We start from the raw sequence: 22263 nt of genomic DNA on the forward strand, positions 1-22263 counted from the left end.
TGTGAACGGGACTCTCGCTGCTGTGTTGGATCCGCTTTGGACTGGACTCTCGCGACTGTGTTGGATCCATTGTGGATTGAACTTTCACAGTATCATGTTAGACCCGCTCGACATCCATTGCTTTCCTCCTCTCCAAGGTTCTCATAGTCATCATTATCACCGACGTCCCACTGGGTGTGAGTTTTTCCTTGCCCTTATGTGGGCCTACCGAGGATGTCGTAGTGGTTTGTGCAGCCCTTTGAGACACTAGTGATTTAGGGCTATATAAGTAAACATTGATTGATTGATTGATTGATACTGCGATGAGGTGGCGACTTGTCCAGGGTGTACCCCGCCTTCCGTCCGATTGTAGCCGAGATAGGCGCCGGCGCCCCCCGCCACCCCAAAAGGGAATACGCGGTAGAAAATGGATGGATGGATATTTATGCAATATAAAAAAAATGGTGAAAAACTGCATTCATTATTCGGTATTCGGCCAAGCGTTTAAATTGTCTTCGGCTTCGGCTTCGGCCACAAATTTTCATTTCGGTGCATCCCTATAAACTATCAGACTGCGTGGGTTTCATCAGGCCTTTAAAGGCCTGGTCTGTTTCAATAGTCCCTGCAGGATCGCTCCTTTAAGGGAGCGTGCGTACATCAGTCCACCTGCAGGCCCATAAATCAAAGCGGTGTTTTAAATGAGAGGCAGCTTATTTGCACAAGAACACACACATGGGGGGGGCACGGAGGGGGATTGGGGGCGCGGGGGGGTCTCCGTGATTGTTGTTTGGACTCCACATTCTGCTTATGTTTGCATCCCCGAACAATCTCCGCGGATCCCGAAAGTGTGCGCAAGCAATTAAAGCGATAGCATCTTCATAGCCCTGCAACCAATAACTGGAAATAATATCACTGTTTTATGAAGCCCTTAATGGGGGGGGGGGGGTTGAAGAGGATACACTTTCAGGGGTCTTATCAAGGCCAGATTTAAATAAAGGCAAACGCTCAGCTTAAGTGTGTGTGTGTGTGTGTGTGTGTGTGTGTGTGTGTGTGTGTGTGTGTGTGTGTGTGTTCTTTATCAGACACAAGTTTTCGCTAATGGCTGTGTCAGCACTGACGATTTTTAATTAGCAGCCCCACCTTTGCCCCTTAATATTTACCAACATCTCATTAAGCACGTGTCGGAGTCATCGCCCCGTTGTCAATCCGCTCCGGTAATTGTCTCGCCCTCCGACGACCGCCCAGACGCCGCCGACAACGACCCAGACGCGCAAAGTAGTCCGAGCGGACTTCAAGCTTTAAAAAAAAAATGTAAATATCGACACAAAAAAATGGATTTGCCACTTTGCCAGACTTTAGTAAAATGTTCAGTCGGAATTGAATAGAATAAATGATAAATGGGTTGTACTTGTATAGCGCTTTTCTACCTTCAAGGTACTCGAAGCGCTTTGACACTACTTCCACATTCACACACATATTCACACACTGATGGAGGGAGCTGCCATGCAAGGCGCCAACCAGCACCCATCAGGAGCAAGGGTGAAGTGTCTTGCTCAAGGACACAACGGACGTGACGAGGTTGGTTCTAGCTGGGATTTGAACCAGTGACCCTCGGGTTGCGCACGGCCACTCTCCCACTGCGCCACGCCTAGTAGAGTTTTTTTTTGTCATTATTACAGTGAACACGTTCAAAGTACAAGAAAATTGGAGCCGATCCCCTAAGGCAGTGGTCCCCAACCAAATATATATATATATATATATATTTAGATTAGATTAGATTAGATAGATAGTACTTTATTTACTCCGTCAGGAGAGTTCCTTCAGGAAAATTACAATTTTCAGCACAATCCCATTCACGATCAGACAAACAGTACAGGGAGACAGAACAGGATCGCTGACGGGTCTGCCGGCTTCCAGCGCCCCTTACAAAAAAGATGACATACAGGTAAACAGGGGGTTGGGGGGTTGGGGGCGTGGGGGGGTATGGGAGAAATGAATAGAAGATTAAAATAAAAATTTTTTAAAAATCGGTCTTAGCCTGGGCCCTGGAGTGGGGGTGCAGACTGAGGCCAAGGGGACAAAAAAAACTAACAAAAAAAACATATATATATATATATATATATATATATATATATATATATATATTTTTTTTTTTTTTTTTTTTTTTTTTTAATTAAATCAACATAAAAAACACAATATACACTTACAATTAGTGCACCAACCACAAAAACCTCCCTTTTTCATGACAAAAACGTCCCTTTTTCATGACAATCCATCCATCCATTTTCTACCGCTTATTCCCTTTCGGGGTCGCGGGGGGCGCTGGCGCCTATCTCAGCTACAATCGGGCGGAAGGCAGGGTACACCCTGGACAAGTCGCCACCTCATCGCAGGGCCAACACAGATAGACAGACACTCACATTCACACACTAGGGCCAATTTTAGTGTTGCCAATCAACCTATCCCCAGGTGCATGTCTTTGGAAGTGGGAGGAAGCCGGAGTACCCGGAGGGAACCCACGCATTCACGGGGAGAACATGCAAACTCCACACAGAAAGATCCCGAGCCTGGATTTGAACCCAGGACTGCAGGAACTTCGTATTGTGAGGCAGACGCACTAACCCCTCTGCCACCGTGAAGCCCCCCTTTTTCATGACAAAGAAGAAAAAAAAAAAGAAAAAAAATGGACACCCCCCCCCCCCCCCCCGCGCAATACACCGCTTCCCACCTACAGCTTTCTTCTTTGATGTCTCCATTAACCATTGAACAAATTGCAATAGATTCAGCAACCCAGATGCCAAGAATACTGTGGAATTTCGCGATGAAAACAGACAAACTAATAGCTGGGAACCATGCTGGAACAAAATGCCCTCGACAATCCGTGACGTCACGGGCACGCGTCATCATACCGAGACATTTCAGCCGGATATTTCGGCGCGAAATTTAAAATTGCAATTTTAAATTTGGCATGTGTTGCGATGTTAATATTTCATCATTGATACATAAACTATCAGACTGCGTGGTCGCTAGTAGTGGCTTTCAGTAGGCCTTTAAGTCCCCAAGATGGACCCGAACCAAAGTTTTAGCTCGGTTGGTAGAGTGGCCGTGCCAGCAACTTGAGGGTTGCAGGTTCGATTCCCGCTTCCGCCATCCTAGTCACTGCCGTTGTGTCCTTGGGCAAGACACTTTACCCTGGTTTACACTGGTTTGAATGTAACTTAGATATTGGGTTTCACTATGTAAAAAAGCGCTTTGAGTCACTAGAGAGGCGCTACATAAATATAATTCACTTCAAAGTTCCCGGGGTCAAAAGCTCAACACCGGCATGGATTTTCAGAGGAGACAAGCTTTCCATCCATCCATTTTCTACCGCTTATTCCCTTTTGGGGTCGCGGGGGGCGCTGGCGCCTATCTCAGCTACAATCGGGCGGAAGGCGGGGTACACCCTGGACAAGTCGCCACCTCATCGCAGGGCCAACACAGATAGACAGACAACATTCACACTCACATTCACACACTAGGGCCAATTTTAGTGTTGCCAATCAACCTATCCCCAGGTGCATGTCTTTGGAAGTGGGAGGAAGCCGGAGTACCCGGAGGGAACCCACGCATTCACGGGGAGAACATGCAAACTCCACACAGAAAGATCCCGAGCCTGGATTTGAACCCAGGACTGCAGGAACTTCGTATTGTGAGGCAGACGCACTAACCCCTCTGCCACCGTGAAGCCCCCCTTTTTCATGACAAAGAAGAAAAAAAATGGACACCACCACCCCCCCCCCCCCCCCGCGCAATACACCGCTTCCCACCTACAGCTTTCTTCTTTGACGTCTCCATTAACCATTGAACAAATTGCAATAGATTCAGCAACAGATGCCCAGAATACTGTGGAATTTCACGATGAAAACGGACGAACTAATAGCTGGGAACGATGCTGGAACAAAATGCCCTCGACAATCCGTGACGTCACGGGCACGCGTCATCATACCGAGACATTTCGGCGCGAAATTTAAAATTGCAATTTTAAATTCGGCATGTGTTGCGATGTTAATATTTCATCATTGATATATAAACTATCAGACTGCGTGGTCGCTAGTAGTGGCTTTCAGTAGGCCTTTAAGTCCCCAAGATGGACTCGAACCAAAGTTTTAGCTCGGTTGGTAGAGTGGCCGTGTCAGCAACTTGAGGGTTGCAGGTTCGATTCCCGCTTCCGCCATCCTAGTCACTGCCGTTGTGTCCTTGGGCAAGACACTTTACCCTGAATGTAACTTAGATATTGGGTTTCACTCTGTAAAAAAGCGCTTTGAGTCACTAGAGAAAAGGCGCTACATAAATATAATTCACTTCACTTCAAAGTTCCCGGGGTCAAAAGCTCAACACCGGCATGGATTTTCAGAGGAGACAAGCTTTAAATTGAGCGAATAAAGCAAAGGTTTCATCAGTTCAGCATCAGGTCCCCCACTCGTAAGTCTTGACTGTCCTCCACCAAGCAAAGCTAAGGCTTGTAGAAATGTGTCCCCTGCTGGGGCCCCCCGTGGAGGAGAAGGTGTGCAGACCCCAGTTTATGCCGTGCATTCCCAGGAACCCTGGAGTCCTGAAGCCAAACCCCCACTGGGAGTCCTTCAGAGTCGTACAAACAGTGACGGGACAACAAGCTGGAGAATATCTCTCTGAGAAAAACAGACCTCCTTCCTCCTCTCCATCCTTTTTCCTCCGTTCAGTTCCCGCAAACAAGACAAAATAAAACGCTGACCCCGCGTGTTAACAGCATGTGAGTCACAAGGAAGGGAAAACAAACACACTGCTTGAAGGGGAACTGCACTTTTTTGGGTTTTTTTTTTTGGAATTGTACCTATCGTTCACAATCATTATCACAAACCTTGGGGTTGTGTCGGATCAGTCCAAGTCTTTGGAGGGTCTCTGTCACCAAAAACTGTTTTACCGTATTTTTCGGATTATAAATTGCTCCGGAGTATACCAAACTATGAAAAAAACTGTGATTTATAGTCCGAAAAATATGGGAAAATCATCTCAGAAATATTTCTAAAGTGACAAACTTTTTGTCCAAACTGGATCTGGAACTGATCATTCACACGTTCATTTCGTCTCGGATTGACTATTTGCAATTTTTTCTTCACTCTCTTCAACAAGTCTTTAAACTCATTTGTATACTCTCGCCTTTAAATAGACCCCACTTTTAGACCAGGTTGATCTGCCGTCTCTTTTCTGCTCTGCCCCCCTCTCCTTTCGGAAGAGGGGGGCAGAGCAGAAAAGGTAGTGGAACAAGAGACTGCATACATAAGGTAGTGGAACAAGAGACCGCATATATAAGGTAGTGGACCAACAGACCGCATACATAAGGTAGTGGAACAACAGACCTCTTACATAAGGTAGTGGAACAAGGTACCACATATATAAGGTAGTGGAACAAGAGGCCGCATATATAAGGTAGTGGAAGAAACAGACAGCATATATAAAATAGTGGAACAACAGACAGAAGATATATAGGTAGTGGAACTACAGACTGTATACATAAGGTAATGGAACAAGAGACCACATATATAAAGTAGTGGAACAACAGACCGCATACATAAGGTAGTGGAACAAGAGACCGCATACTGTATATAAGGTAGTGGAACAACAGACCACATACATAAGGTAGTGGAAAAAGAGACCGCATATATAAGGTAGTGGAACAAGAGACCACATATATAAGGTAGTGGAACTAGAGAACGCATATATAAGGTAGTGTAACAAGTGAATGCATATATATGGTAGTGGAACAAGAGAACACATATATAAGGTAGTGGAACTAGAGAACACATATATAAGGTATTGGAACAAGAGACCGCATATATAAGGTAGTGGAACAAGAGACCACATATATAAGGTAGTGGAACTAGAGAACGCATATATAAGGTAGTGGAACAAGAGACCACATATATAAGGTAGTGGAACTAGAGAACGCATATATAAGGTAGTGGAACTAGAGAACGCATATATAAGGTAGTGGAACAAGTGAATGCATATATATGGTAGTGGAACAAGAGAACACATTATAAGGTAGTGGAACTAGAGAACACATATATAAGGTATTGGAACAAGAGACCGCATATATAAGGTAGTGGAACAAGAGACCGCATACATAAGGTAGTGGAACAAGAGAACGCACACATAAGGTAGTGGACCAAGAGACCGCATACATAAGGTAGTGGAACAAGAGAACGCACACATAAGGTAGTGGACCAAGAGACCGCATACATAAGGTAGTGGAACAACAGACCGCCTATACAAGGTAGTGGACCAAGAGACCCCATACATAAGGTAGTGGAACAACAGACCGCCTGTACAAGGTAGTGGACCAAGAGACCGCATACATAAGGTAGTGGAACAACAGACCCGCCTATACAAGGTAGTGGACCAAGAGACCCCATACATAAGGTAGTGGAACAACAGACCTCATACATAAGGTAGTGGAACAACAGACCTCTTTCATAAGGTAGTGGAACAAGATACCACATATGTAAGGTAGTGGAAGAAACAGACAGCATATATAAAGTAGTGGAACAAAAGACTGAAGATATAAGGTAGTGGAACTACAGACTGTATACATAAGGTAGTGGAACAAGAGACCACATATATAAAGTAGTGGAACAACAGACCGCATACATAAGGTAGTGGAACAAGAGACCACATATATAAAGTAGTGGAACAAGAGACCGCATACTGTATATAAGGTAGTGGAACAAGAGACCGCATACTGTATATAAGGTAGTGGAACAAGAGACCGCATACTGTATATAAGGTAGTGGAACAACAGACCACATACGTAAGGTAGTGGAAAAAGAGACCGTATATATATAAGGTAGTGGAACAAGAGAACACATATATAAGGTAGCGGAACAAGAGAACGCATTTATAAGGTAGTGGAACAAGAGACCGCATATATAAGGTAGTGGAACAAGAGAACGCATTTATAAGGTAGTGGAACAAGACACCGCATATATAAGGTAGTGGAACAAGAGAACGCATATATAAGGTAGTAGAACAAGTGAATGCATATATAAGGTAGTGGAACAAGAGAACACATATATAAGGTAGTGGAACAAGAGAACGCATATATAAGGTAGTAGAACAAGTGAATGCATATATAAGGTAGTGGAACAAGAGAACACATATATAAGGTAGTGGAACAAGAGACCGCATATATAAGGTACTGGAACTAGAGAACGCATATATAAGGTAGTGGAACAAGAGACCGCATATATAAGGTAGTGGAACAAGAGGCTGCATGTATAAGGTAGTGGAAGAACAGACAGCATATATAAAGTAGTGGAACAACAGACTGAAGATATAAGGTAGTGGAACTACAGACTGTATACATAAGGTAGTGGAACAAGAGAGCACATATATAAAGTAGTGGAACAACAGACCGCATATATAAGGTAGTGGAACAACAGACCGCATACTGTATATAAGGTAGTGGAACAAGAGACCGCATATATAAGGTATTGGAACAAGAGACCGCATATATAAGGTAGTGGAACTAGAGAACGCATATATAAGGTAGTGGAACAAGAGAACACACATATAAGGTATTGGAACAAGAGACCGCATATATAAGGTAGTGGAACAAGAGACCGCATTTATAAGGTAGTGGAACAAGAGAACGCATATATAAGGTAGTAGAACAAGTGAATGCATATATAAGGTAGTGGAACAAGAGAACACATATATAAGGTAGTGGAACAAGAGAACACATATATAAGGTATTGGAACAAGTGACCGCATATATAAGGTAGTGGAACAAGAGACCGCATATATAAGGTAGTGGAACAAGAGAACGCATATATAAGGTAGTAGAACAAGTGAATGCATATATAAGGTAGTGGAACAAGAGAACACATATATAAGGTATTGGAACAAGAGACCACATATATAAGGTAGTGGAACAAGAGAACACATATATAAGGTAGTGGAACAAGAGAACGCATATATAAGGTAGTAGAACAAGTGAATGCATATATAAAGGTAGTAGAACAAGTGAATGCATATATAAGGTAGTGGAACAAGAAAACACATATATAAGGTAGTGGAACAAGAGAACACATATATAAGGTATTGGAACAAGAGAACGCATATATAAGGTAGTGGAACAAGTGAATGCATATATAAGGTAGTGGAACAAGAGAACACATATATAAGGTAGTGGAACAAGAGAACACATATATAAGGTAGTGGAACAAGAGAACACATATATAAGGTAGTGGAACAAGAGAACGCATATATAAGGTAGTAGAACAAGTGAATGCATATATAAGGTAGTGGAACAAGAGAACACATATATAAAGTAGTGGAACAACAGACCGCATATATAGGTAGTGGAACAACAGACCGCATACTGTATATAAGGTAGTGGAACAAGAGACCGCATATATAAGGTAGTGGAACAAGAGACCGCATATATAAGGTAGTGGAACAAGAGACCGCATATATGAGGTAGTGGAACAAGAGACCGCATATATAGGTAGTGGAACAAGAGACCACGTATATAAGGTAGTGGAACAACAGACCACATATATAAAGTAGTGGAAAAACCGACTGAAGATATAAGGTAGCGGAACAACAGACTGCATATGTAAGATAGCGGAACAACAGACCACATATATAAGTTAGCGGAACAACAGACCACCTATATAATGTGGAAAAACAGACCGCATATGCAAGGTAGTGGAACAACAGACCACATGTATAAGGTAGTGGAACAACTGACCACATATGTAAGGTAGTGGAACAACAGGCCGCATATATAAGGCAGTGGAACCACAGACCGCATATATAAAGTAGTGGAACAACAGACCTCATATACAGGGTGGTGGAACAACAGGCCGCATATATAAGGTAGTGGAACAACAGACCGCATATATAAGGTAGTGGAACAACAGACTGCATATATAAGGTAGCGGAACAACCGACCTTATATACAAGGTAGTGGAAAAAACAGACTGCATACATAAGGTATAAAAGGTGTCGGAACAAGAGAGCGCATATATAAGGTAGTGGAACAACAGACCACATATATAATAAGGTAGTGGAAGAACGGACCACATATATAAGGTGGTGGAACAACAGACGGCATATATAAAGTAGTGGAACAACAGAATGAAGATATAAGATAGCGAAACAACGGACCACATATATAAGGTAGAGCCCGCATATACAAGATAGTGAAAAAACAGACCATATATATAATAAGATAGTGGACCAACAGACTGCATATATTAAGTAGTGGAAAAACAGACCGCATATACAGTATAAGGTGGAACAAAAGACCACATATATAAGGTAGTGAAACAACAGACCACATATATAATAAGGTAGTGGAACAACAGACTGAAGATATAAGGTAGCGAAACAACGGACCGCATATGTAAGATAGCGGAAAAATGGACCACATATATAAGGTTGTGGAACAAGAGCGCGCATATATAAGATAGTGAAAAAACAGACCACATATATAATAAGATAGTGGAACAACAGACCACATATATTAGGTAGTGGAACAACAGACCGCATATATTAGGTAGTGGAACAACCGACCGCATATATTAGGTAGTGGAACAACAGACCGCATATACAGTATAAGGTGGAACAAAAGACCACATATATAGGGTAGTGAAACAACAGACCACATATATAATAAGGTAGTGGAACAACAGACCGCATATATAAAGCAGTGAAAAAACACACAGAAGATATAAGGTAGCGGAACAACGGACCACATATATAAGGTTGTGGAACAAGAGCGCGCATATATAAGATAGTGAAAAAACAGACCACATATATAATAAGATAGTGGAACAACAGACCACATATATTAGGTAGACCGCATATATCAGGTAGTGGAACAACCGACCGCATATATAAGTTAGTGGAACAACAGACCGCATATATTAAGTAGTGGAACAACCAACCGCATATACAGTATAAGGTGGAACAAAAGACCACATATATAAGGTAGTGAAACAACAGACCACATATATAATAAGATAGTGGAACAACAGACCACATATATTAGGTAGTGGAACAACAGACCGCATATATTAGGTAGTGGAACAACAGACCGCATATACAGTATAAGGTGGAACAAAATACCACATATATAAGGTAGTGAAACAACAGACCACATTTATAATAATGTTGTGGAACAACAGACCGCATATATTAGGTAGTGGGTGGAACAACAGACCAAATATACACGATATTGCCAAAAGTATTTGGCAACCAATCTAAATGATCAGAATCTTCCCAGAAGAGTTGAAGCTGTATTAGCTGCAAAAGGTGGACCGGCATCATATTGAACCCTACGGGTTAGGAATGGGACGGCACTTCCACTTCATATGTCAGTCAAAGCAGGTGGCCAAATACTTTTGACAATATAGTGCATAAGGTAGTGGAACAACAACAAGACAGATGGCAAGTAGTTGGCCTCGCAGACATGCCTTCAATGAATGCATGACCTTGAACTACTGTAGGTCAGTATGAGTGCTATGGTACATTTGGGAAGAACCACATTTTGAACATCTCCAGCTTATCGGAACTAAGTCCACTTTGGTAAATCAGACTTTACCCTTCCAGTCCACACCAAAGCAAAACGAACCTGGCAGGAACTTGAAATAAAGCGCACAAGGCTTGTACTCACCAAGGACTTGCTGAAAGGTCGACCCAGGGTGAAGAGGAAGGTCATCAGCCACCAGCTCCTGTGAATGGAGGTGTAGACCAAGTTCCCAGGATGCACTGCGTTGGAGGTGACCCCGTGAGGAGAGAGGCGGCGGTGCAGTTCGTTGCTGAACAGGATGTTGCAGAGTTTGGCTCGATTGTAGGCCAGCATGGACCAGTAGTCCTTGCGCGCCGGAGACAGCAGGGCCATGTCCACCTTGCCGCACGGGTCCGACAAGTCGGTGAACCTGAGGACGAACCAGAGCGGGCGCAGTTAGAGCAGGAGCCAACTGGCTCTGGCTACCGAACGCCACTTCCGTAATGGCAACAGTCCTGATGTAATCCATGCTAACCACACCAAAAATAATAAGTACCACATTTTTTGGACTATACGTCATTTTTTTTTTCCCCCAACGCTTTGATCCCCGCGGCTTATGAAACGGTGCGGCTAATTTATGGATTTTTCTTCGCTGTTATGTATCCAACAAAGCCACTTCCGTAATGGCAACAGTCCTGATGTAATCCATACTAACCACACCAAAAATTGTTTGGACTATACGTCATTTTTTTTTTTTCCCCAAACGCTTATCAAACGGTGCGGCTAATTTATGGATTTTCTTCGCTGTTATGTATCCAACAAAGCCACTTCCGTAATGGCAACAGTCCTGATGTAATCCAGACTAACCACACCAAAAATAATAAGTACCACATTTTTTGGACTATACGTCATTTTATTTTATTTTTTTCCCCACGCTTTGATTCCTGCGGCTTATCAAACGGTGCGGCTAATTTATGGATTTTTCTTCGCTGTTATGTATCCAACAAAGCCACTTCCGTAATGGCAACAGTCCTGATGTAATCCATACTAACCACACCAAAACTAATAAGTACCACATTTTGTGGACTATACGTCATTTTTTTTCCCCCCCAACGCTTTGATCCCTGCAGCTTATCAAACGGTGCGGCTAATTTATGGATTTTTCTTCGCTGTTATGTATCCAACAAAGCCACTTCCGTAATGGCAACAGTCCTGATGTAATCCATACTAACCACACCAAAAATAATAAGTACCACATTTTTTGGACTATACGTCTTTTTTTTTCTTTTCCCAACACTTTGATCCCTGCGGCTTATGAAACGGTGCGGCTAATTTATGGATTTTTCTTCGCTGTTATGTATCCAACAAAGCCACTTCCGTAATGGCAACAGTCCTGATGTAATCCAGACTAACCACACCAAAAATAATAAGTACCACATTTTTTGGACTATACGTCATTTTATTTTATTTTTTTCCCCACGCTTTGATTCCTGCGGCTTATCAAACGGTGCGGCTAATTTATGGATTTTTCTTCGCTGTTATGTATCCAACAAAGCCACTTCCGTAATGGCAACAGTCCTGATGTAATCCATACTAACCACACCAAAACTAATAAGTACCACATTTTGTGGACTATACGTCATTTTTTTTCCCCCCCAACGCTTTGATCCCTGCAGCTTATCAAACGGTGCGGCTAATTTATGGATTTTTCTTCGCTGTTATGTATCCAACAAAGCCACTTCCGTAATGGCAACAGTCCTGATGTAATCCATACTAACCACACCAAAAATAATAAGTACCACATTTTTTGGACTATACGTCTTTTTTTTTCTTTTCCCAACACTTTGATCCCTGCGGCTTATGAAACGGTGCGGCTAATTTATGGATTTTTCTTCGCTGTTATGTATCCAACAAAGCCACTTCCGTAATGGCAACAGTCCTGATGTAATCCATACTAACCACACCAAAAATTGTTTGGACTATACGTCATCTTTTTTTTTTCCCCCAACTCTTTGATCCCTGCGGCTTATCAAACGGTGCGGCTATTTTATGGATTTTTCTTCGCTGTTATGTATCCAACAAAGCCACTTCCGTAATGGCAACAGTCCTGATGTAATGGAATCTAACCACACCAAAAATAATAAGTACCACATTTTTTGGACTATACGTCTTTTTTTTTCCCCAAAACTTTAACCCCTGCGGCTCATCAAACGGTGCGGCTAATTTATGGATTTTTCTTCGCTGTTATGTATCCAACAAAGCCACTTCCGTAATGGAAACAGTCCTGATGTAATCCATACTAACCACACCAAAAATTGTTTGGACTATACGTCATTTTTTTTTTCCCCCAACGCTTTGATCCCTGCGGCTTATCAAACGGTGCGGCTAATTTATGGATTTTTCTTCGCTGTTATGTATCCAACAAAGCCACTTCCGTAATGGCAACAGTCCTGATGTAATCCATACCAACCACACCAAAAATTGTTTGGACTATACGTCATCTTTATTTTTTCCCCCAACGCTTTGATCCCTGCGGCTTATGAAACGGTGCGGCTAATTTATGGATTTTTCTTCGCTGTTATGTATCCAACAAAGCCACTTCCGTAATGGCAACAGTCCTGATGTAATCCATACTAACCACACCAAAAATAATAAGTACCACATTTTTGGGACTATACGTCCTTTTTTTTTTCCCCCAACGCTTTGACCCCTGCGGCTTATGAAACGGTGCGGCTAATTTATGGATTTTTCTTCGCTGTTATGTATCCAACAAAGCCACTTCCGTATTGGCAACAGTCCTGATGTAATCCATACTAACCACACCAAAAATAATAAGTACCACATTTTTTGGACTATACGTCATTTTTTTCCCCCCCAATGCTTTGATCCTTGCGGCTTATCAAACGGTGCGGCTAATTTATGGATTTTTCTTCGCTGTTATGTATCCAACAAAGCCACTTCCGTAATGGTGACAGTCCTGATGTAATCCATACTAACCACACCAAAAATTGTTTGGACTATACGTCATTTTTTTTTTTTTCCCCCAACACTTTGATCCCCGCGGCTTATGAAACAGTGCGGCTAATTTATGGATTTTTCTTCGCTGTTATGTATCCAACAAAGCCACTTCCGTAATGGCAACAGTCCTGATGTAATCCATACTAACCACACCAAAAATAATAAGTACCACATTTTTGGGACTATACGTCCTTTTTTTTTTCCCCCAACGCTTTGATCCCTGCGGCTTATGAAACAGTGCGGCTAATTTATGGATTTTTCTTCGCTGTTATGTATCCAACAAAGCCACTTCCGTAATGGCAACAGTCCTGATGTAATCCATACTAACCACACCAAAAATAATAAGTACCACATTTTTGGGACTATACGTCCTTTTTTTTTTCCCCCAACGCTTTGACCCCTGCGGCTTATGAAACGGTGCGGCTAATTTATGGATTTTTCTTCGCTGTTATGTATCCAACAAAGCCACTTCCGTAATGGCAACAGTCCTGATGTAATCCATACTAACCACACCAAAAATAATAAGTACCACATTTTTTGGACTATACGTCATTTTTTTTTTTTTTCCCCCAACGCTTTGATCCCCGCGGCTTATGAAACGGTGCGGCTAATTTATGGATTTTTCTTCGCCGTTATGTATCCAACAAAGCCACTTCCGTAATGTCAACAGTCCTGATGTAATCCATACTAACCACACCAAAAATAATAAGTACCACATTTTGTGGACTATACGTCATTTTTTTTTTTCCCCCAACACTTTGATCCCTGCGGCTTATCAAACGGTGCGGCTAATTTATGGATTTTTCTTCGCCGTTATGTATCCAACAAAGCCACTTCCGTAATGGCAACAGTCCTGATGTAATCCATACTAACCACACCAAAAATAATAAGTACCACATTTTTTGGACTACACCTCTTTTTTTTTTTCCCCAACACTTTGATCCCTGCGGCTTATGAAACGGTGCGGCTAATTTATGGATTTTTCTTCGCTGATATGTATCCAACAAAGCCACTTCCGTAATGGCAACAGTCCTGATGTAATCCATACTAACCACACCAAAAATAATAAGTACCACATTTTTTGGACTATACGTCATTTTTTTCCCCCAACGCTTTGATCCCTGCGGCTTATCAAACGGTGCGGCTAATTTATGGATTTTTCTTCGCTGTTATGTATCCAACAAAGCCACTTCCGTAATGGCAACAGTCCTGATGTAATCCATACTAACCACACCAAAAATAATAAGTACCACATTTTTTGGACGATACGCCATTTTTTTTTTTCCCCCAACGCTTTGATCCCCGCGGCTTATGAAACGGTGCGGCTAATTTATTGATTTTTCTTCGCTGTTATGTATCCAACAAAGCCACTTCCGTAATGGCAACAGTCCTGATGTAATCCATACTAACCACACCAAAAATAATAAGTACCACATTTTTTGGACTATACGTCATTTTTTTTTTCCCCCCCCAACACTTTGATCCCTGCGGCTTATGAAACGGTGCGGCTAATTTATGGATTTTTCTTCGCTGTTATGTATCCAACAAAGCCACTTCCGTAATGGCAACAGTCCTGATGTAATCCATACTAACCACACCAAAAATAATGAGTACCACATTTTTTGGACTACACCTCTTTTTTTTTTTCCCCCCCAACGCTTTGATTCCCGCGGCTTATGAAACGGTGCGGCTAATTTATGGATTTTTCTTCGCTGTTATTGATCCAACAAAGCCACTTCCGTAATGGCAACAGTCCTGATGTAATCCATACCAACCACACCAAAAATTGTTTGGACTATACGTCATCTTTTTTTTTTCCCCCAACGCTTTGATCCCTGCGGCTTATCAAACGGTGCGGCTAATTTATGGATTTTTCTTCGCCGTTATGTATCCAACAAAGCCACTTCCGTAATGGCAACAGTCCTGATGTAATCCATACTAACCGCACCAAAAATAATAAGTACCACATTTTTTGGACTATACGTCTTCTTTTTTCCCCCAACGCTTTGATCCCCGCGGCTTATGAAACGGTGCGGCTAATTTATGGATTTTTCTTCGCTGCTATGTATCCAACAAAGCCACTTGCGTAATGGCAACAGTCCTGATGTAATCCATACTAACCACACCAAAAATAATGAGTACCACATTTTTTGGACTACACCTCTTTTTTTTTTTTTCCCCAACACTTTGATCCCCGCGGCTTATGAAACGGTGCGGCTGATTTATGGATTTTTCTTCACTGTTATGTATCCAACAAAGCCACTTCCGTAATGGCAACAGTCCTGATGTAATCCATACTAACCACACCAAAAATAATAAGTACCACATTTTTTGGACTATACGTCATTTTATTTTATTTTTTTCCCCACGCTTTGATTCCTGCGGCTTATCAAACGGTGCGGCTAATTTATGGATTTTTCTTCGCTGTTATGTATCCAACAAAGCCACTTCCGTAATGGCAACAGTCCTGATGTAATCCATACTAACCACACCAAAAATGATAAGTACCACATTTTTTGGACTATACGTCATTTTTTTTTTTCCCCAACACTTTGATCCCTGCGGCTTATCAAATGGTGCGGCTAATTTATGGATTTTTCTTCGCTGTTATGTATCCAACAAAGCCACTTCCGTAATGGCAACAGTCCTGATGTAATCCATACTAACCACACCAAAAATAATAAGTACCACATTTTTTGGACTGTACGTCATTTTTTCACCCCCCCCCCCCCCAACACTTTGATCCCTGCGGCTTATCAAACGGTGTTGTGCACGCCAGTTTTCTGAGACTCTGTATTTTGTTAGCGCAGGCAGCATGAAGCAGGGCTTTTATTGTGAAGATAGGAAATGTGCAGTCGGCCTTTAGAGTTTTGACGGAAGGGACGGCGCGAGAGTCTGTTGAAATAAAAAGTGTTTCTCGCCTTCCTCTCTGTCATTTTTTCATAATAATGAACTGGCAGCAGCCAGCGTCATCTCACAAGACCCTCGGGTGCCGTGAATGTCAATCAAGCAAGCTACGGAATTTGCCGCCAATGTTTTTTCTTGTAAAGTGTATGGAAGCTGGATGAATTAGATGCCAAAAAGCAACCACTTTCATGTGGTATTGTACAGAAAGGACCACTTTTTTTTCCTCCTCCATTTGAAAATGTGGGCGTTATCATCATTACTGTCTGATTCCAATCAATGCAAGTCATCAGAATCAGGTAATACACCAACTTATATTCTTGTCTTGGTGAAGAAAGACATCTATATGTGTTACACATGCTTGTATTATCATTAAACACATTTAACTTGTTTACAAAAATGTCTCTTTTATAAATAAATAAATATAAATGATATATATAAATGAGGTCGATCCCCTCGAGTTGGTCGATTGAAAAGTAGCTCGTGTGGGGCATTCTGATCTAAGCCATACATCACCAAGTCCAATGCAAAGCGTGGGATGCAGTGGTGTAAAAACGCGTCGCCACTGGACTCCAGAGCGGTGGAGACGCCTTCTCCGGACTTGATGTAGGAACCAACTGGCTGTGGTTATGTGCGGTACACAAATCACAAACATGATGTTCTGTAATTGCCTGGTGACAGAGCTGTTAAAAGCCAGATGTTTGACATGGACCTTAAACGCAACAATTCACCCCCCGTTGTATGTGTACGTGTGTGTGTGTGTGTGTGTGTGTGTTGGGATACATATTCATCCTGTCATTAGAACACAACCAATCAAAATGTCAGCTGCTTTCCTTGCCAGTTTTTTTTTTTTTTTTTTTTTATACAAGCTGCCTGCCTCTTGTTTACTGTCGCCTTGCGCAACATCCTTGCTTGGCTAAATTACAACATCTGCAGGCTTTTCATTTGGCGTGCTGGGACTTCATCACCGCTGCGGCAGGCACGGCTCCATCAGTCAGTTGAACTATCAGTTTCGCTTTCACTTCCAGCGTGCTGAAGTTGTATGCATGGTTTCGTTGGAACAGGGTGATGGTACCAAAAACAACCCCTGAGTTGTTGATGTGTACTTTTTGGATACGCAGTGTGGTTGGATCTAAAGACACGTTGGAGACGCTTTGGTGGACCAAAAGTTGCTTTATTACAAGTGAGTGTCCTTATACAGGACTGCAGTGCATGGAGGAGGTCTGGTCAAGAACTTGGAGAAGTTTTTATATTCCTCCTTCCTGTCTCTGTGTGTGTTCATACATCTTACTACATGACATATATGCTTACAGCATCTATATATTACATGTTATTATGAATGTTACTACAATACATATATATATATATACTTACATCATGTATTTATTACGTGTTATTATGAATGTTACATTACATATATACTTACAGTGTGTATGTATTACATATTATGAATGTTAGTACAAGACAGACATACTTAAATTGTGTGTATATTACATGTTATTATGAATGTTACTGCAGTACATATATATACTTACATCATGTATATATTACATGTTATTATGAATGTTACTAGATACTACATATATACTTACATCATGTATATATTACATGTTATTATGAAATATTACTACATTACATATATACTTACATTATCTATATATTACATGTTATTATGAATGTTACTAGATACAACATATATACTTACATCATGTATATATTACATGTTATTATGAAATATTACTACATTACATATATACTTACATTATCTATATATTACATGTTATTATGAATGTTACTAGATACAACATATATACTTACATCATGTATATATTACATGTTATTATGAATGTTACTGCAGTACATATATATACTTACATCATGTATATATTACATGTTTTATGAATGTTACTAGATAATACATATATACTTACATCATGTATATATTACATGTTATTATGAATGTTACTACATGACATATATACTTACATTATCTATATATTACATGTTATTATGAATGTTACTAGATAATACATATATAGTTACATCATGTATATATTACATGTTATTATGAATGTTACTACATGACATATATACTTACATCATGTATATATTACATGTTATTATGAATGTTACTACATGACATATATACTTACATCATGTATATATTACATATTATGAATGTTACTATATACTACATATATACTTACATCATGTATATATTACATGTTATTATGAATGTTACTACATGACATATATACTTACATTATCTATATATTACATGTTATTATGAATGTTACTAGATAATACATATATAGTTACATCATGTATATATTACATGTTATTATGAATGTTACTACATGACATATATACTTACATCATGTATATATTACATGTTATTATGAATGTTACTACATGACATATGTACTTACATCATGTATATATTACATGTTATTATGAATGTTACTACATGACATATATACTTACATCATGTATATATTACATGTTATTATGAATATTACTAGATACTACATATATACTTACATCATGTATATATTACATATTATGAATGTTACTATATACTACATATATACTTACATCATGTATATATTACATGTTATTATGAATGTTACTACATGACATATATACTTACATCATGTATTTATTATGTGTTATTATGAATGTTACATTACATATATACTTAAATTGTGTATATATTACATATTATGAATGTTATTACATAACATATATACTTACAGTGTGTATGTATTACATATTATGAATGTTAGTACAATACATACATACTTAAATCATGTATATATTACATGTTATTATGAATGTTAGTACATGACATATATACTTACATCATGTATATATTACATGTTATTATGAATGTTACATTACATATATACTTAAAGTGTGTATATATTACATGTTATGAATGTTAGTACATAACATATATACTTAAATTGTGTGTATATTACATATTATGAATGTTACTGCAGTACATATATACTTACATCATGTATATATTACATGTTATTATGAATGTTACTAGATATTACATATATACTTACATCATGTATATATTACATGTTATTATGAATGTTACTGCAGTACATATGTACTTACACCATGTATATATTACATGTTATTATGAATGTTACTAGATACTACATATATAGTTACATCATGTATATATTACATGTTATTATGAATGTTACTAGATACTACATATATACTTACATCAGGTATATATTACATGTTATTATGAAATATTACTACATTACATATATACTCACATTATCTATATATTACATGTTATTATGAATGTTACTAGATAATACATATATATTTACATCATGTATATATTACATGTTATTATGAATGTTACTACATGACATATATACTTACATTATCTATGTATTACATGTTATTATGAATGTTACTAGATACTACATATATACTTACATCATGTATATATTACATGTTATTATGAAATATTACTACATTACATATATACTTACATTATCTATATATTACATGTTATTATGAATGTTACTAGATAATACATATATACTTACATCATGTATATATTACATGTTATTATGAATTTTACTACATGACATATATACTTACATTATCTATATATTACATGTTATTATGAATGTTACTAGATAATACATATATACTTACATCATGTATATATTACATGTTATTATGAATTTTACTACATGACATATATACTTACATTATCTATATATTACATGTTATTATGAATGTTACTAGATAATACATATATACTTACATCATGTATATATTACATGTTATTATGAATGTTACTACATGACTTATATACTTACATTATGTATATATTACATGTTATTATGAATGTTACTACATGACTTATATACTTACATTATGTATATATTACATTATTATGAATGTTACTACTTGAAATATATACTTGCATCATGTATATATTACATGTTATTATGAATGTTACCAGATAATACATATATACTTACATCATGTATATATAACATGTTTTTATGAATGTTACTACATGACATATATACTTAGTGTGCATATAAAACCTTGATGGAGGTGTTTGAATGTTTTTAGATCGCTTTATAGACGGAATATATCAAATGTCAATACCTTAATTGTTAGCAGACTCTTAGTAGTGTTTATTTAGGTTTTAGAATGCATAAAAAGAACAACATGCAAGCGAGGGAATTTTGAATGACATGCAACATTAAAAACATTTAGTTCCCTTTTAAAGCCATTTTCATTCTTGAAAATGTTGGTCTAATTCCAATCGTAGCGCCTCAGAAGCGTTCCACTTTGGAGGTTCCACTGCACAGAAGTGATTTCATGAGGGATATCATCTCCCCTTGTAGGAGCAGATCTGATGGAGGACTGAGTCAACCTGCGCTGCGCCCAATTCCCCACTAAGCCCCTGTGTGGCAAACTGATAAAGTGGTGCAGCCATTACCGGCGAGTTCATCTCTCCAACCCTCGTCCCCTCCCGGGTCAGCGGACAAGGGGCTTAGGGGATACAATATGCCGGCGGGTCAGGGGTCGCACGCTGCATGTGAGGCGAGGCTAAGTGAATAAACGGTGGGGAAATCGGCGGAAAGTGAAAAAAAAAAAGGCACAAACAAATAGAAGGTGGCGACATCAGTGGATGTAATATAAGTCTGGAATGAGGTGGACAGAATGGAAGATGTCATGGGAGATATTGTCTACTTCTACTTCTAGCTCCTGTGTGGCTCTGCTGCAATATATATATATATATATATATATATATATATATATATATATATATATATATATATATATATATATGGCCTCAGTCTGCACCCCCACTCAGGGCCAGGCTAAGACCGATTTTTATTTTTTATTTTATTTTAATCTTCTATTCTTTTCTTCCCCCTGCCCCCCATGTTTACCTGTATGTCATCTTTTTTGTAAGGGGCGCTGGAAGCCGGCAGACCCGTCAGCGATCCTGTTCTGTCTCCCTGTAAAGTTTGTTCTGATCTTGAATGGGATTGTGCTGAAAATTGTAATTTTCCTGAAGGAACTCTCTGACGGAATAAATAAAGTACTATCTAATCTAATCTAATCTAATATATATATATCAAGGATGCACCGAAATGAAAATTTGTGGCCGAAGCCGAAGCCGAATAAAATTTAAACGCTTGGCCGAAGGCCGAATACTGAATACCGAATAATGAATGCAGTTTTTCACAATTTTTTTTATATTGCATAAATAGCCTAGAATACATTTTTAGACATGTTTTTTTAGATAAAGTAAATTTTTATTGAATATTGACATTTTTTTTAATATTCCAGTGGCCTTTGCTTTTCAAAAGAAGCACAAAGTTTTTCATTTATATTAGGCCTTGAAACAAAACATGCATTCCCCCAAAAAATAAAGTGCATTAAAGTGGATAAACCCACAAAAAATGAATTATTGTCCATTTGGCAAAAGTCTGCTTAGCCTAGCCTTTAAATAGACTCCCTTTTTAGACCAGTTGATCTGCCGTTTCTTTTCTTTTTCTTCTATGTCCCACTCTCCCTTGTGGAGGGGGTCCGGTCCGATCCGGTGCCCATGTACTGCTTGCCTGTGTATCGGCTGGGGACATCTCTGCGCTGCTGATCCGCCTCCGCTTGGGATGGTTTCCTGCTGGCTCCGCTGTGAACGGGACTCTCGCTGCTGTGTTGGATCCGCTTTGGACTGGACTCTCGCGACTGTGTTGGATCCATTATGGATTGAACTTTCACAGTATCATGTTAGACCCGCTCGACATCCATTGCTTTCC

At 39.4% G+C, this 22263-nt stretch overlaps 1 protein-coding gene across 1 annotated transcript in view; it reads right to left on the bottom strand.

Moving 5' to 3' along the window:
* Positions 1-22263, bottom strand: part of wwox (WW domain containing oxidoreductase) — a 652147-nt gene that overhangs the window by 396151 nt on the left and 233733 nt on the right. The window contains exon 8 of the mRNA XM_061896222.1: positions 10682-10946. Within this exon, the coding sequence (XP_061752206.1) occupies positions 10682-10946 (265 nt within the window). The remainder of the gene's footprint in view (positions 1-10681; positions 10947-22263) is intronic.

Source organism: Nerophis ophidion, linkage group LG03 (assembly GCF_033978795.1).
Source record: "Nerophis ophidion isolate RoL-2023_Sa linkage group LG03, RoL_Noph_v1.0, whole genome shotgun sequence".
Classification (NCBI taxonomy): Eukaryota; Metazoa; Chordata; class Actinopteri; order Syngnathiformes; family Syngnathidae; genus Nerophis; species Nerophis ophidion.